General features: G+C 36.4%; 1 protein-coding gene across 5 annotated transcripts in view; it reads right to left on the reverse strand.

Moving 5' to 3' along the window:
* Positions 1-19,031, reverse strand: part of flt1 (fms related receptor tyrosine kinase 1) — a 190,996-nt gene that overhangs the window by 132,265 nt on the left and 39,700 nt on the right. For all 5 annotated transcript variants that reach the window (XR_007247729.1, XM_059646689.1, XM_048532603.2 and 2 more), the window contains exons 4-6: positions 15,400-15,524; positions 10,626-10,785; positions 6,232-6,368 (exon numbers count right to left, since the gene is read on the reverse strand). Coding sequence is in view for 4 of the 5 variants with exons in the window: in XM_059646689.1 (XP_059502672.1) it covers positions 6,232-6,368; positions 10,626-10,785; positions 15,400-15,524 (422 nt within the window). In the remaining variant the exon portion in view is untranslated. The remainder of the gene's footprint in view (positions 1-6,231; positions 6,369-10,625; positions 10,786-15,399; positions 15,525-19,031) is intronic.

A 19,031-nucleotide genomic window follows, 5' to 3' on the forward strand; every position in this document is an offset into this window, starting at 1 on the left:
TAATAAGTTGGACTTTTCACTGTCTTAATTTGAGTTGAAGATAACTGCAATATTTTCATTATTGCTTGCCTGAGGACAGATAACTGAGCATTTTCCATTGATCTAACATACAGTTTGGTCTTGTACTTTGCCAAACATTTCTGAACTGAGTCATCAAGTAAGGCTATGTAGATTTTGTATTTTTCCAGTCATGGAAAACGAATGTCACTGACATGATCAGCACTGACTATTCATCCTGAATTGCACTTGATAGATCATTCTGGTGAACTTGCTTAGATTGTTGCAGTGTGCTGTGTATATACTAGGGAGCTATTTGAGAAGGATTTCAAAGATTTTAACCTAGTGCGAATGAGAGAACTGTAATCTAATTCCAATTTAGGATAGTGAGTGACTTGCAGGGGAATATGCATGGACAATCCCATACTAAGGAGTAGAGGTCACAGATTTGGAAACTTGCGATTTGCTACAATCTGACTTATTGATGATACTTTGCTGCCACTGCGCTCCTTTGTTGAATGCAGCAATCATTTCAGATGCAAAAAGAAAGTGTTGCCTGCCCAGAGCCAAGGTTTAGGACATTTGCTCAGAGATGGCAAAAATCTTATGATGTGTATAAAGTCATTGTGGTATATGTAGGTACCAATAATGTGGACAGGACAAAGAGAGAGTCTATAGAGTTAATATGAGGAGCCATGCAACAAATTGAGAAGCAGAATCTCAAAGGCAATAATCCTGAGATTATCCAGAGCTGTATACAACTTGGCATTGGTCAAATAAGACTAGAGAAATGAATGTATCAGTAAAAGACTGGTATGGTAGAAGTGGGTTTTGGTTCAAGGGGTGATGGCACCATACTAGTTAAGTTAGGATCCGTACCATAGTATTGGTTTGCTCCAGAACCACGTGGAGGCCAGTGTTCTGACGAGTCACATGGCTAAGAAAGTAGAGAATTTTAAATGAAATAGCGGTAGCAAGGGAACAAATTTGGGAAGGTGTATCTTATCATAGAATAGAAACATGGCAAGATTGAAATGCACTACTATGGAAAATGATTAATAGACTGTAAGAGAAGTGATAGCACATAAATTAAAGAGCAGACCAACAGGTAATGATAGAGGTTACAAAAATAATAAAAGGAAAAAACTAAAGGTTCTGTACATGAATGTACGTAACATTTGAAACAGATGAATTAATTGTACAAATAGAAAAGATATAATCCGACAGCTATTAGGCAGACATGGTTGCAGGATGATACAAGATTAGGTCCTGAATATTGAAAAGATACATGACATTTAGGAAGGTTTGGAAGTGAGGAAAACATACAGAAATGACTGTATTAATTAAATTATTGTATTAGTACAATATTGTGGGATGAGTCAAGTTCAGGAAACCAGAATGTGTAATGATTGGGGTAGAGATGTGAAACAACAAAGGCAAGAAGTCACTTGTGGAAGGGATTTACAGGCCCTCCAGCAGTAATTACACGGTAGAATGGGGTACAAAAAAAGAATAATGGGATCTTTATTTCAAAGGGAATGGAATGTATAAACAAGGAAATCAAACCATACCAGGCACTGTACAGACCACAGTTGGAAACCTGTGAACAGTTTTGGGCCCGTTATCTAAGGTATTGGACGAAGTTCAGCAAAGGTTTATTAGGCTGATATTGGGTATGCAGGGTACTGTCTTATGAGGAGGAGTAGGGTAGGGCCTGTGCTCATTGGAGTTTAGAAGAATGAGAGGTGGCTTTATTGAACCATACCAGATTTTTAGAGCACTTGACAATGTAGATGCTGGGAGAGTGTTAACCCTTGCGGCAGAGTCTAGGACTGGACAACCTAATCCAAGAGTAAAGGATTACCCATTTAAGACAGATTTGAGGAGGCACTCAGAGGGTAGTGATCCTGTGGAATTCTTTACTGCAGAGGACTGTAGAAGTTGGGTTGTTAGATATAATTAGGGCTGAGGCAGACAGATTTTTAATCAGTAAGAGAGTCAAGGGTTATGGGGAAAAAGCAAGAAAGTGGAGTTAAGGATTACAAATTCAGCAAATTTATCATTGAATGGTGGAATAGATTCAATGGGCCAAATGGCCCACATTTGCTCTTACATCTTATGGTAAATGAATGGTAATAATCATGATGGGCTATATTCAACACATGAACTGGAAGCATCAGATGGGCAAAAGGAATCTAGATGAGAAATTCATAGAAAGTTTTCAGGATACTTTCTGAACACACCACTTTGTATAGTAAACCAGAGAGCAGGCATTGTGATGTCTGGTAGTATTCGACGAGAGAGGTTTAATTCATTATCCCGTTAGGAAAGCACCCCTAGGTAGTAGCATAATGTGATTGAAATCTGCATTAAATCTGAGGGAGAGAGGGTGGGTCTAAGACTAGTGTTTTAAACAAATTAGGGTAATTATGAGGAGATGAAAACAGAGATAGCTAAAATGAAGTGGCAAATTAGGGTAAGGCGTGGTCAACAGAGATGCAGTGCCAGTATAAATGGAGTATTATGTGGAAAAGGTGAAATTTTCCATTTTGGTAAAAAAGAATTTAAAAAGTGCATTTAATCCGAATGGTGGGAGACTTCAGAGCTCAAACATGAAGAGGGATCTGAGTGTTCTTATGCACGAATCACAAAAGGTCAGGATACAGATACACCAAGTAATTAGGAAAGCCAACAGAATGCTATTATTGGTTGCAAGCGGAGTTGAATACAGAAGTATGGGAATTATGCTTCAGCTATACAGGGCATTGGTGATACTGAGATAAGAGTGCTGTGTATGGTATTAGTCAGCTTATTTAACTGTTGGAAACAGTTTAGAAAAGTTTACCAGTCTACCTTTCCAAGGAAGGGTCACCGGACCTGAAATATTAAGTCTGATTTTTCTTCACAGATGCTGCCAGACCTGCTGGGCTTTTCCAATAACTTCTGTTTTTGTTTTTTTTAAAACCAGTCTAATACTTGGTAAATATACATGAAATAGGTAGGTTATTTGATGAGGAAAAGTTAGAATGAAGGAGTTTGTATCCTTTGGACTTTAGAAATGTAAGCAGCAACCTGACTGAAACATATCAAATCCTTAAAGGTCTCGACAGGGCAGATGTAGAGAGGATAATTCCTGTTCTGGGAGAATCTGAAATTAGGGCTCACTGTCAGGGTTAGCCCATTTAAGACAGAGACAAGGAGAAGTTTCCTTGAAGAGTTTTTGGAATTTTCTTGTTTAGAAGATAGTGGAAGCAAGAGTTTGGGTATTTTTAAGGTAGAGGTATTTAGATTCTTGGTTAGCAACGTGCAAGTAGATGGGAAGGTGGAGGGTTCAGATCACACATGGTCTTATTGAACGGTGAAGTAGGCTCTGAATGAACTGCTCCTGCTCCTGCTCCTAATTCTTATGTTAGCAAGGATTGGGATGGGGTGCTGATAAAGTGGACAGCCTTGTCTGAGATGGGATGAAGCTTCATGAGTTTTACTGAAGCTGCCTGCATCAAAACAAATCAAAGTATTTCATCACACTCCTTGGTTGTGCCTTGCAGATGATGGAGTGACATGGGGAGTCAAACGAAGAGGTATTCACTGCAGAGCTTCTAAACACTAGCTTGCTCTTGTTGCCACAGCATTTATGTAGCTGATCTTAACAGGTTTCTGGATAAAGATAATCATCACAATGTTGATGGTAGGAATTTAACTGTGAAAATGTAGTTAAGCATCAAGTAAGGATGTTAGATTCTTTCCTGTTGAAGATGGTCATTGTTCGGGACTGCTGTGACGGAAATCTTATTTGCTGTTTATCAGCCAAAGGTTGAATGCCCAGATCCCATAATGAAAAGAACAATCAATGAGTAATCCTATTTTCCCTAAACTAATTGCACTTTAAAGAGAATAATTGCAACGATATGTGAACAGATGTTGTAGAATCTAGATTATAACTGTCAATTCCCATTGTAACAAAATGTTAATTATCAGATGAGATGCAACCAGTACTATTTCCCAGAAACGTCATTATTACTACAGATCAGACACAATTGTTATCTAGCAGCATTAAAGACAACAATAGATTTATTGCAAACAGAGGACCAAGCAACAAACTAAAGGAATGTAGCATCGTTCCTAAAGAACTAAAAGATCTTTTTCAAATTACTTGCATATTTGAAGGGACATTTCCTTTGTAATACAGGGTAATGTAGTGTAGTGCTTTTGATCTAACACAGACTTTGTTTGATTAAATATACATTTCATGAGCTGCAGGTTTTTCCAGAGCACAAAAAATGCAAATTGCTACATGCAGGGGTACATAACACGAAACGTTTTTCCTGCGGAGTATTTCAAAATGTTCTGCATGTCAATATGAGCCGGAAGGAAAAAGAGAAAATGTGAATTTCACATTTGAATTAGGCAATTTGTGATGATTTGCACACAAACTAATTGCTAAAACGAAAACAAAATTAGAAAAATATTTCCTGAACCATGTTTTATACACAATTAACCAGAAAATCTATTTGTGATGTCGACTATTCGTTATGCAGCTTTTCATTTCAGTAATAAATGTATGAATAATTCTTCCCTAATTTTTTAAAGCAAAAATATGTACTTTCTTGACATTTCATCAAGTAGAAGGTAATTAATGACACCTTAATAACTTCCCTAAAATGCGTCCAGTGTTGGACTTTGTTTACCTAAGGATCATTACAAAATAATGTGCTCAATGCCAAGTACAAGGTAGATTTTCAGCGATTGGTTAGGTATTTATTCTAAAGCAAGGACTATGAAGCACAATTTAAAATTCCTAAACATTTACATATATTCTGATTGTGTGCCTGGAAATTGAACTCAGTTTTAAAAGTTTACACTTAATGTAATAAGTTTCCTATTGAATAGGATAAGAATAAAGCATTTCTAGTTTACACTAAATAATAATAGTATGATGATGTGTCTTTAAGATGGATTTGTCTGTCCTGGCTCTCTTGAAGAGAGGCATTGAGAATCTGATGCCAAGGTGTATGCTCAGTGGAAAGCAGAGTAAATAGCTTTAACGTTTTTGAAAAGTAGACAAAAAAAGTATGAATGGGTGGAGTTGGGCTCACACAAAGCCAGGTTTTATGTTTTGCTTTTAACTGTAGAAGTTGGCGTTTTGGATTTGAATCTGCTAGTTACAGCTCTATCTCTATTGCTGCAAAAGCTTGTGATCTCTCTCTGCTGCCAGATTCTTTCTGTCGGTGTTTCTTCCCCTGGACTGAAGAAGGCAGCAAGTGAGGGATAACAAGGTGTAGAACTGGATGAACACAGCAGGCCAAGCAACATCAGGGGAGCAGGAAGGCTGACGTTTCGGGCCTAGGGCTGCAGATTTTTCCAGAGCACAAAAAATGCAATTTGCTACACACAAGGGTACATAACATGAAACGTTTTTCCTGTGGAGTGTTTCATAATGTTCTGCATGTCAATTTCAGAAGGGTCTAGGCCCAGAACGTTAGCCTTCCTGCTCCTCTGATGCTGCTTGGCCTGCTCTGCTCATCCAGCTCTACACCTTGTAATCTCAGATTCTCCAGCATCTGCAGTTCCTGCTATCTCTAAAGCAAGTGAGGGAAATCTGATTTACTTGTTTTGCCTTTGCCAAGGTTTATGCCATGCTGATTTATTGGAGCAGTTGTTGAGTAATAGTTAAATAATTCTTAAATATTTCAATAGAGTTAAACATATGCCAATTCTTTTTTTGTTTGTATTTTATCTCTTGTGGAAGAAATAAAGTGTTTTGTTTAAAGCCTAATAATTTGACAAATCAAATCACATCTGGAAATCAGTGCCTTACACTTTCCTCTAAATGAGAGAATGTAAGGATCTAGGCTATCTCCTTGAGGTTTTGAGGAGATTGGTCTGGTTCATAACAACAGAGATGTGCAAACATTGATCTTTCTTTCTCTTCATTTAAGTGCATCAAAAGTTATTTTATATATGTTGGTTAAGTTTTTTTTTAAAGCTGTGGAGAATTGTCTCTGTGTAAAATTTGTAAAAGTGAAATTAAAGGGATTGCAATATCTTTTCAGTTTCATGGCGCTCTGCCAATCTAAATTATTCAATCATACTTTGATCTTTAAGTACAACGTCTTTCAACATTTCCTGGTAATTCTGATGGGCAAAAGAGACATCCAAAAACAAAGGCTGAATTATCAACTAGACTGTTTCTTTCAATGCTTTTGAAGTATATATCCTGCTCAAGAAACTTACTTTGCCAGGGAAATCCCAAACAATTTCAACTCTTGAATTCAGTTTTGCTGTCACTGTGCACTTGATTACAAGTGTTTTTCCACTCAGCATCTTGACTGGACTGGTCACATTGAGCTGTACATTCTTGATGCTATTGACTGTATTTTAACAAAGATAAAATATGATTAATGTAGCAACATTGTAAAACAAGCTTTGACATTAGACGCTACACAAAGTTCATGTATCACTTCATATTCCTCTGTATAAAAACAAATCTTGTTTTATCATTCTATAAAAAAACTGAATGCTACTCCAGTAACTAGTAAGTACAGCATGATTCCACATAATGACATGCAGCAATTTTCACTTTCTACTAAATTGCAGATTTATCTTCTTATTGACAGCAGAGCTTGTGTTGCCAAATCCTAAAATCCCTTTGCATCTCCTCCATTGCACATTATGTAGAATGAACTTTTTCTGCATAACTGAACATTGCACTGGGCCCCATAAGGGAAGAAATGTTAATTGAAGTAAAGCAACAGAATAGCTCTTCTGCTATGCATTTTAAACAAAATAAGACTTTTTCAAATGTATCACATCATAAATTATAGGAACATAGAACAATAAGAACAGGAGTCGGATATTTAGCCACTCAAGCATGGTCCACCATTCAATAAAACCATTGCTGATCTGGTACTAGTCTCAACTCCATTCTTCTGACTGCACCCCATAACATCCAACTCCTTTCCTGTCAAAATTTGTCAGAGTAAGGCTTGAATAAATTTTAAAATCCAGCCTCTATTTTCTTCTGTGGAAGAGAATTTCACACTCTTGTGACCCTCGGAGAAAAAGGAATTCTCCTAATCTGTGACAGAAAGATCTCTTATTCACCAACTACATCCTAGTTTTATTCACCTTAGAAGTGTATTATTGATTGAATTGTGGGTTTTCCCCAAAACTATAACCCTAATTTCCCAGGAACGATTTCATTTCTAAAATTAACCTATTCCAAAATGTTGTGCATAGCAGAGATGGCAAAGCAATCAGCAGTGACTATCATTGCAGTCACAGGTAGACAGGATGGTTAAGAAGGCATTTAGTATGACTGGCTTCATCGCTCAGACCTTTGAGTATAGGAGTTAGGACGTTATATTGAGGTTGTACAAGAAATTAGAGAGACGTTTTCTGGAGCACTGTGTCCAGTTCTGGTCACCCTGTTTTAGGAAGGACATTATTAAGCTGGAAATGGTTCAGAAAAGATTCACCAGGATGTTGCCAGGAATGGAGGATTTGAGTTATCAGGAGAGGCTGGATAGACTGGTACTATTTTCACTGGAGCGTACGAGGTTGAGTGGTGACCTTATAGAGGTTTGTAAAACCATGACGGGTATAGAAAGGGAGAATGCAGGTGTCTTTTCCATAGAGTGGGCGATATCAAGACTAGGGAGTAATTTGTAAGGGAAGAGGAGAAAGATTTTAAAAAGGCATGACCAGCAAATATATGAATAATAAATGTTTGGAGGGATATGGGCCAAGAGCAGGCAGGTGAAACTCGTTTAGTTTGGAACTATGTTTGGTATGGTTTGGTTGGACCGAAGGGTCATGCAGTATGAATCTATGACCCTCTGACATTGACGATGAAGTTGGCAGAAACCTCAGATATCCCATGAGCAGTTAAATTGGAAATCCAGAAACTGATACTAACGATGCCTTGATATTCTGCAGAATACATAGTTTAAATCCTCACTGACATATATCTTTAAAAATTTCTTGAGTTAGTCTGAACTTCTATATTTTTAACACTGTAATCTTGCTGTAAATCCAGTCTCCCAAAAGAAGTCACGGCTCTTTGAATCATGTTCAATTAGGATTTTGGCAGTGCACTAAGCCATAATTACTGCTGAGTGATTGTTCCCTTAAAAACGGATTTGGTATTTATAGAATATGAATTTCTCCACTATTATAAATATTTGCAAGCATTATATTGAAATTGGCTTAAAAGCCTGGGCTATTTATTTTACTGAAACTATTGAAGGCTATCAAACATGCTTATTGTGGACAATTCTTTTAACACACAGTAGTAAAGATTAATTCACCAAGAAACTCCAGGTAATTACATCTGTGCTGGCATCACAAACACAATCTGGACTCAGTTTTCTTTTATCCCCCAAACAAATGCAGTTATTAGCATTCACTATTTAAATTAAAGCATTCTGAGGAGATTGACAAAATAGACAAAAAATACTTTTATAAATTATCTTTGAGAAGAGAATCATTCTTTTAAAAATGAGATTTCTGCTTTAAATATAAATTCAAAAAGATACAGTTTTTTTCAGTCTAGTTATACAGCTATCTCACACACTGATAAATACATATGTACTGGTCCACTTGAAAATGAAACATGTACCTCTTTAATCTTCTATTTATATACAAATGCAAAGATTTATAATTACCACATATCTAAGTAAAATCAATTTGGGAACATACTGGACAATTTTCCTATTTAACACTTTTTCTTGACAGGAATGAATTGCAGAAGACAAGCAATAATGTAGAATTACAGTAAACTGCAAACGTCATGCTTGAGAATAAGTCACTGGCATAAGGATAAAACACAAAAAAGGAAGGGTAGAAACAGGAGAAAAGCATCAACACATTGAAAAGCAGGTAATAAAACAGTGTCCATGATAATATTCAGAAGATTATAAAATTATTCAGAAACATTTACAATACATGGGAATCATTAAAACTTAAGGTGAGAGTACTACTATCTGTCTGTGAAAACTAATATTTATGTAACACATTTGACAGATAAATAACTTGACAAGCAAGTCAGGTGCACTTTAAGAAATTTATGAATTTTACAATCATACTTTCTAAAAACACAGTACTGAAATGTTTAAAAATTTCTTTTTTAGCGTTGTCCTGCCCAGCAGACAATTGCTTCAAATTTTAGCACTTGGAATGTTATGTGATACAACCTTTCAAATTAAATTGGATGTCAGTGTACATTGAAGGGGCCAAATAGCCTACTCCTGTTCCTGTTTCTTTTGATCTTATGATCTTAATCATCAAGTCGTCCACTCTAACTTTACCTACTGCACAATTCACGAGCAGTACAGCGGAAATGAAGAATAAAACTTATCAGCTATTAGGTTGCATGAGGGAAGGAGGATGAGGAAGGGAGAAAGATCATAAAGGAGAGACTTGTTGATGTTTCAAAAGTCATAGATGTATGGGTATGAATACGTAGGATGAATCTTAAAAATTTGCTCAAACATGGAAGAGAGACAAATAATAAGGATCATATGAATCCACTGCCGCGATGAAAAAGCATGCTATCAGAATGGACAGACAAATAGCAAATGAAATGTAACACAGAGAAGTGTGAGATTATGTATTTTGGCATAAGGGATAGGGAGAGGCAATATATACTTAATTACATAGCTCCAAAGAGTGTGCATGATGGGCACGGGGGGTTTGTGGGCATTGACCTTTGAAGGATACATTGACTGATTGAGTAGCAAAGGACTTTAGATCTCAGGCTTCATATATAGACCCTTTAAATTAAAAAGCAGGGAAGTTTCACCTAATTCTTTTAAATCTGTTATTAGGCCACAACTACAGTGTTGCATTAAATTCTTGTCAACAATTTTAGAATGGTTGAGAAGATGCTTAGCAATTTGCAGAGATTTTCCAGAACGAGGAATACTAACTACAAAGTTAAATTGGAGAAGCTAGGACTGTTCTCCTTGACACAAAGGAGATTGGGGAGATTTGACAGAGATGTATAAGATTATTACAGATTTGTACAAAAGCAAATAAAGAAGAAATGTTTCCATTATTTAATGGTACAGGCTAAGGGGACATTAATTCAAGGAAAAATTAAACAGAGAATTGCAGATGCTGGAAATCTGCAATAGAAACAGAAATTACTGGAGAAACGCAGCAGGTCTAAGCATCTGTGGAGAAAAAGCAAGCTTAATGTTTCAGGTCCAGTGACTCTTCTTCAGAATTGGATTCAAAGTTTTGGGAAAGATATGCAGGGAAATGTGAAGAAGAATTTTTTCATGCAGACAACAATAATGATTTTGAATTTTTTATCCATAGAATTGCTAGAAGCAGAGAAAATTGGATAGACACTTGGAAAGAAATTTTTCAGACTGCAGTGATAGAGCAGGGGAATGAGACTGACTGGAATCCTCCAATGAAGAGCTGAGAGAGATTTGGCTGGCAGAATGCCTCTTTCTGGGCTATATATTACTCAACAACGTCACCACTAATTACCTAGCCACAATATTTGTGGCTAAGTCATCAGCAAAGATCTGTCTTGTGGATATTAAAGGACAATACAATGAATATACATAGACCAGTTATAATAATAGCAAATTACAAAAGGAAGTGCAGCTACTAACCCTGTCTGTGTGTTAAATAAATAGACCGAAACGTGCTGCCATTCACACTAGTTTCACATGTCAGCAGACCAATAAATTTGTATGTAGGTCTGGAAATAACAAAGCCTTGTTTGCTGTCCCATATAACTTCCTTTCCATCAATGGTAAAGGACAAGGAATTCTAAAAGTAAAAGACAGAAGTTATATTATTACTATGACTTATCTTGGGGTAGGAAGAAATTGATATGCACATTTCTGTGGTAAAAGGAAAAGCAACTAAAATATAGCCTCAAATTTCATTAATTCCTGTGGAGACAAAAGCAATAATTTTCAAATAGTATAACAGTTCGATAGCATGAAAATGAAAATCACCACAGTCCCAATGAGTCACTGCCTGTTCTGTCATCAGAGAGAGATAATAAGGTGGTGGGTTTAACCTGGGGGGCACCACTCTTCAGGCAAGGTTGAGAGAACCTTCATGGTCACCCCAGCCAGTATACGAGTTGAACCAACGCTGTTTGCATTGTAAAGCAGCCAACTAGCTAACTAGTCTAACCAAACACCAGAAAGCCTATTTATATAAATGTGCACTTCTTTACAGATGCCTGCTAGTACAATGTGAAAGTTAGCCACAAGGGATATAGTTACTCTTTGAAAAGAAAGCTATACAGTGTTCAGCAATCACACATAGGCAAACATTTATCTAAAGTGATAATACGAACTGCAGATGCTGGAGAATCCAAGATAATGAAATGTGAGGCTGGATGAACACAGCAGGCCCAGCAGCATCTCAGGAGCACAAAAGCTGACGTTTCGGGCCTAGACCCTTCATCAGAGAGGGGGATGGGGTGAGGGTTCTGGAATAAATAGGGAGAGAGGGGGAGGCGGACCGAAGATGGAGAGAAAAGAAGATAGGTGGAGAGGAGAGTATAGGTGGGGAGGTAGGGAGGGGATAGGTCAGTCCAGGGAAGACGGACAGGTCAAGGAGGTGGGATGAGGTTAGTAGGTAAGAGATGGAGGTGCGGCTTGGGGTGGGAGGAGGGGATGGGTGAGAGGAAGAACAGGTTAGGGAGGCAGGGACAGGTTGGACTGGTTTTGGGATGCAGTAGGGGAAGGGGAGATTTGGAAGCTGGTGAAGTCCACATTGATACCATTGGGCTGCAGGGTTTTTCTTTTCTCTCCATCTTCAGTCCGCCTCCCCCTCTCTCCCTATTTATTCCAGAACCCTCACCCCATCCCCCTCTCTGATGAAGGATCTAGGCCCGAAACGTCAGCTTTTGTGCTCCTGAGATGCTGCTGGGCCTGCTGTGTTCATCCAGCCTCACATTTCATTTATCTAAAGTGAACTTCTGTGTGATCCTTTTCCCTGATGTCTTCAATCTTAGGTTGTACCTCATAAAACAACTTACAAGATGTTTATTTTATGGGAGGTTTATTTATTATGCTGCAATTTTTTAGGCATATTAATGTACAATAATATTTTGAGGAAGAATTAGCAAAAAAATACAAAATTATCATTTTGTTGTTTATGGCCTGTTTCAAATGCACTAGAATTGCAACTTTGTTTCCTGTGAGATTGTTGTTTTTGATTGTTTGTAATAGAGCCAGTCTAATTCTACAAGTGAATAAAAAATTGCTGAACTTCTTTAAGTAGCACAAATAAGCCTTTTGATTAATTTGAATTATTTCAAGCCATTTCTTTTGAATCTACTTGTCCTATCTGAGCTTTCAGTTATCCAACATTTGCATCTAAAATATTATGTCTCGCATGATTCAATGTTATCCAATCTTATATACGTCTTCGTTTTTCTCTTCCACGTATCATACAACTATTTTCCTTATCCAGCTAAATTTTTAGTACAAGTGGATTTACCCTAATAAAGGCAGAAAAATTGATAAATCATACAGTCAATTCATTTTCTCAAGAGTATTGAAACAGGTATTTCTCTGTAATATTCCCTGAATATAACGTGAAATTTAGATCGTTTGTAAACTTTGTTTACTGAAACGTAAGCTGTGCTCTATGTGGCTAAGATGATCTTGACTTTGCTCCAGATTTCATTCCAGTTGACAGGAATCAAAGCTTAAGCTGGCAACTTGGAACTTTACATATTCTGCTTCTTTAAGTCAACACATAATGTATTAAAATATTCTCGTGTTCTTTAACATGATTGATGACACATAAAAAGCCTGCCTAAAATTCTAAGTTAATAATTTTAACAGTGAGTGCAATAGAAGTTTTATTTTAAATAACCAATATTTAAATGAAAGCTTTTTTAAGCTCCATGGCAAAATTCATAAAAGAACTTTCTTCTTTGCACAATAAGCATTAAATGCTTTGTTAATTAATTCTAAAACGAACCAGTCTCTCACATGAATCAGACTAAAGGGAAGATACTTTTTCAAGAACACTTGCTTGGCCTCATTTATCATATTTAATTTGTGCGATAAGCAGCTATAGGATCTGAGCCTTTATTGATCACACTCATTCAGCACACCATACCTTCTCCCACAAAACTAGATGCACTACCATTAAAAAAAATGCTCCCCTGAGGATTTTTGATGACTTGATCAGACACTTCTACGTGGACAGCTATACTACAGTAAATAGCAGGAGCTGGCATGAAAGAAAGTCAAAGAAAATTTTACGTCATGGAGAATTCCACCTTCTCAGCGGAAAGCAGTTTCATTGTGGTGAGGCACTCTCATGGGAAGAGAGGGGTAAAAAAAAAGTCCCATAAAGTTGACTTTGCCAACTAAGTGCTTTGATGCAAGAGGAAAAACAATATGAAACAAATGTTATTGCATAGACTTGTCTCATGTTAAGAGGTCTACAGGGTGGGACAGGAGGGATGCTTCGAGTAGGATGTAATAAATGAGACTATGGCTCTATCTCACTCACTTCCTGTCAACACAGGATACAGACCTACTGTCTCTGTTTTGTGCTGCCAACTTGGGCATTATATGGGTACTCCTCCTTGTGGATTATGCTCCTTAGTAGGAGATACTTTCAACCTATTACCAAGATTTTAACATATCTTTCTGAAACATATAATTATCCTTAAATCTACAAAGTAGATACTGATTTAAATGTACTTTAAGATTGTTGCAGTTTAAGTTACTTGCAATAAAGTGATGTTAATTGGAGGGTACATTATAAATTTACATACGCCTGGCAAACTGTACATTTTTAATTTGGTTTAAATAATACTAGTATGGAGATTATTCAAACTACTTAAATTAGAAATGTTTAAGATTACTGATGAATGCAAAACATTTTTCACTCAATATTGCTTAATACAGCCAGGTCTAAATAACTGCATCAAAAATATGACTTCATTTCTATTGAATCACAATTTTTCTAAATTTAAAATTTATATAAATTTTACGCCTGCTTTCTACTTAGTTATGCATTTTTCTTTTCAACTATACCTACTGTTTCTCTGGTAATCTTACATTTCCTACTTCCATCATTGTAAAAATATTTGGAAAGTTGACAAGCAAAACAATTCACTACATGAGAAGCACTGCAAGGATGTGTTGAAATGTATTGCAAATTCAAATTTTGCTTCGAGTTTCTTCATCTGATTTTTTAACTTTTTTAATATTTACTTTCATTATTTTGCTTTAAATCCTAGATGACAATAAGACGATTGAATTAAAGGTGATGGATGATGGGAAAATAACAGAAAGAGTGAGAAAAAAGAGGAACATTAATGTAATGTTTATATTGATGCAGGTCAGATCCCTGTTTAACATGTTGCACTGTGTCACAAACACTGCATAGCCTCTGTATTCTCTACTTATTCCAAATCTTCTAAGATTTGATACTAATTGTAGTTAGCACAGAAGAATGAATGACAGAGAACCTTGCCAGAATTTGAACTCAAGATCTTTTGGCACCAGTACAATACTCACATCATTGACTTAGCTAATCTAGAAGAGAATCACATGTCAAGGCTATTGGCAAATAAGAGAAGATTGGAAAGACAGCAGAAGAAATTTCTGCCTAACAGGAATGGAGATGGAAGATCCATTTTAAAAAGTCTGAGGAGAAATCTTAGAGCTACAATATTCCAAGTGGTCGGATATTCGACCCAATGCCCGTACTTAGTTTATTACATTTTACTGTGACACTTTTAATGCATAGGCACATCTGTCTATAATTACATGCACTGCATTTGCTCATAACTGATTAAAGCGACAAAATGCTCTCATGAGGAGTCATAATGACCAGTGCTTGCACATGTATGCAAACATTAACACATTCCTTAACTAAAATACACTTCTTAAATCTTGAAGACAATGCATTTAGGGACAAAAATACATTTGCAATTGATCAAAGACTAATAATAATTAACTTACAATTTACTGCATAACCTATTTTTAAAACATTCCTAAAACAGTAAATTGTTGAATCCAAATTTTAAAAGATGCATAGACAAAACAGTACCCAATGATAGTAAATAATCATTCAAAAATCAAGAACCGATTTCTAAATTGAATTGAAGTTGGTAGGCCGACATGATTGAGGTACAAAGCTGAAAATAACCCAACCAAATGACTGAAATTTGTTAAAATTTTCAGCTTTGTTTTGATACTTCTTAATTTGACTTTCAGCCAATTGCGCCACTTGTTCTGATCTCTTCACAAGCCAAACCATTTAAACAACTTAATAAATAAATTATAATAAGCACCAATACAGATTCTGAAAATAATTCATGAAATAAGTGCTTGAGGTAGTGATATACTTCTAGTTGTTAACTATACTATATAAATACTGCATTCAACCTACTGTTTTCAAAGTGACGGTGAGATCTGGGGCTGTGACCCTGCATGGTATAATTAGCGTCTTTCCTTCTGTCATGTACACGACTTTGGGAACATCTGTGTATTGCTCAACAAAGGGACTGTGTTTGTCTGAAACAAAATCAACATTTTTATTCAGCTGAAACTTAAGGAAATGGTTTTGCAATGCAGAAAATTGCTAGCCCAAAGACAGACTCGTTAAGAGTTCACTTATGTTTACATGGAAGCATATATAACCTGAAGTAACAGAATTGCACAGGCATTTTTCCAAAGATCTATTAGAATAAAAGCCGAAGTTTGCTTCAGTGTCAATTTTTTCACTAAAAATGGCACTTGTCTTTAAAACAATCCACACCTGCAACATATTCATTTTGTAGATAAATAGTATGAGTGAAGAACATCATTAAAGTAGTTTTTCAGGCATACCATTTATAGCAAATTCTCACAGGCTTTACTCTTGCCATGTTTGTGAATCTCATTGACAACGACACCTTTTTCATTGCCAGTTTCAATAATTCACTGTTACTGAAAATATCCACTAGGTATCACATTTGACCTGTACAGTAGCTACAATTAGAACATTTGACAGGAAAGAAAATGCTACAGTACATTCATTGGTATAATGGGGCGTATACATGAAACTATTTTGATGAACTATTTGTTTCTTTGTAACAGGAGTAATCGTATAATTGCTTTGCCCAACATAACTGGGTACTACTGGAGAATTATTAGGTTGTTAAATGTGCACAAAAACATAAGTAGTCCTATGATATGGTTGTTCTGGCATGGATGGTCTGAAATGTAGCACCCAATATATGCCTTGTATCTTTGAATACAGTGATTCTACAATTATAGCTCATAGCAATGTGAAAATATTAGCTCTTAATTGTATTGTTGGGTCCAAATTGTTGCCAATCAAGAAAAACAAGCTCTGTACAACAGTAACAAAGACAGAAGTTTCTGAAAAAGCTCAGCAGGTCTGGCAGCATCTGTGAAGAAAAATCAAGAGTAAACGTTTTGGGTCCAGTGACCCGTTCTGCGGAATAGTCACTGGGCCCAAAATGTTAACTCTGATTTTTCTTCACAGATGCTGCCAGACGTGTTGAATTTCTCCTGAAATTGTTGTTTTTGTTTCTGATTTACAGTATCTGCAGCTCTTTTGGTTTTTACTTTGTGCAACAGTACATGATAACTTGTGCAGACATTTGCTCATTGTCATATATATATTGGTTAAAGTTTAAGAATCACCTGTAAGCTCTCAGCCAAACACTCAGGACCTCTGCTGTGTTACTCTGTTCCCTTCCACCTTCAGAAACCACTTTCAAATGTTTTTGCTTTGTACAGCTTTTTCCACTTTATGCCTTACCTAGAGAAGAGTGTCCATTTGCACTCAAAGTCTTGGAAAATTGTCCAAAAAGTTTCTTTGTGATAACCTCTCTAAGAATAGAAGCTGTTAGAAAATTGTTTCATACAGCAGCTTTACATGCAAGTTATAAACTCATGTAAAGCTAAAATCACTCTTCAGCAAGGCAAAGAACTCCAGTTAATTGGACATTGGTTGATTTTATAATTCTCAAAAAAACTAGGATCACATCATACCACAATTATGGCAATTTAAGCTACGGGATGCCAATACTGTTCAAAGCTACAGGTCTGTCTAATCTTGCTTTCTATGGAATATGCTGTTCATGTTCTCATCAGACAGTTCCCAAATTTGTCTGACAGATTTTCTCACAACTTTTTAGTGTACTTTGAGTAAGGCATTTCCATTGATGTGATCCCACACAAAGAAGAAAGTCAAAAGGAAAAAGATGCCCTGAGAACCTCTTAATTAGATGAAGGGCTGGAGTTTTCCTTTTGTTTGAGGAATGTTGTATTCTTGAAATATTTTTTAACATGTTGTTTTGTGACATAATACACACCCTCAAATGACTTTAACCAGGGAGTAAAAATAATTGCTCCCTTGTGGACTATTCAGAAATGGTATGGGATGAAGAAAAGAGCTACTTCCATGCATAAAGATTATTGCCATGTGGCTTCCTGAAACTCACCATGCCATTGTGGAGATCATGAGAAATATTAGGAAGAGTTGCTGGATATTGCTGCATGCAGACATTGTGTCACCAGCAACTGAAGCTATGGGACTGCTACTTACATTAAATTCAAAGCCATTAGTGCTGACAACTGGAACAGGAATAGATAGCCATATGCTGCCATTAATTCAGTGCACACAGTAAACTAGTCAAAGTATGCAAATTAATGTGAAACTGAAAATATCTAATGCAGGTATATGTCATTCTTAATTTTGTGTAATTCATAAACTCACTATTAATGGTGTACTGAAATGGAAGAGGTTATTTTGTTTTAATTCATGTTGAGGCTGGTTTAAATTCAAATAACTTGCAACCTTGTGAGGTAGGCATGAGCAACTGTCCAGCTTTTTACCCTGTGGATTATGGATCTCAAATAAGGAAGCAATGGAGTCATTGTAATTGTCTTCAATATTTCTGAACTATGGCAAAATCAGCGTGGTCTGTTAGAAATACATATGCGGAACAATAAGTGAAGGTAGGGCTGGGTTTTACTGTACTGTTTCCTGTGGCTAAAATTATTAACACAATACTACTTGTTGCATTGCTCTGGGAAAATTCCTGTGTCCCCAAAGATAGTAATTCAAATAAGTCACAACAACTTGCATTTTCCAGCACCTATAACATGTTTCAACATGCATCACATGAGATTAATCAGACAAAAATTCTCAGAAGCTTGCTCAAAGAGGGATGTTTTAAAGATGACTTTGAAGGAGGAGAAAGAGGTGCAGAGACAAAGGGGTTTAACAAAGGGAATTGTAGGTTGAGGGTAGATGGGTAAAGACATTGCCACAATGTGTTGGATGTAGAAAAGAGCTGAGCTGAAGTAAAACTGAATTCTTGGAGGGTTGTTGGAATGGAAGAGATTGCAGAGTTAGAGGAGGGTCTAGACCTTGGGAAAGATTTAAACAGGAGGATGAGAATATTCAGTATTGGTCATTACTTTAATTACCAAAACAGCTTTGTTTAAAACAAAATAAACAGTCCCCAGTTACTGAAAATTTTTAATCAGTCAATAGTTGATACTTGAAGACTCTGAAAATCCTGGATCTAATTATCAGTCTGCAGTAAATTAATTGATTTCCACCAAGGTGCTTATTAGGGTATTACAACTGACTTGGTGTCATGGAGGTAAGGAGAGGAATATTGGTAAAGATTTCAGCTTATTGTCACATTCCAGCAGACTGCATGGAGGTGCAAATATATGGACATACAGTGATGGTAGGATCAGGAATAGCTGAAGTGTTTGCTACAATCAATGGGATACCATCATTCAGCAGCAAGATTCATACGTTTGTAGTAGACAATTGAACACATGTGGAACCATAGTCCAGCAAAGATCATTCAGGAAAGATTTGGAATAAAGGACAGAATATCATTTTCTTTTTATTTAAAAATGAAAACCCTATGCTGGTCCTGTAGGCAATTTAGATCAGATTCAGTATGAAGGAGGAAATGTGTTAACCACATTGAAAATATGGTTTCACCTAATCAACAATGTAGTTGAAACAAAGTCCAGCATTGATTA

This window comes from Stegostoma tigrinum, chromosome 6 (assembly GCF_030684315.1).
Source record: "Stegostoma tigrinum isolate sSteTig4 chromosome 6, sSteTig4.hap1, whole genome shotgun sequence".
NCBI lineage: Eukaryota > Metazoa > Chordata > Chondrichthyes > Orectolobiformes > Stegostomatidae > Stegostoma > Stegostoma tigrinum.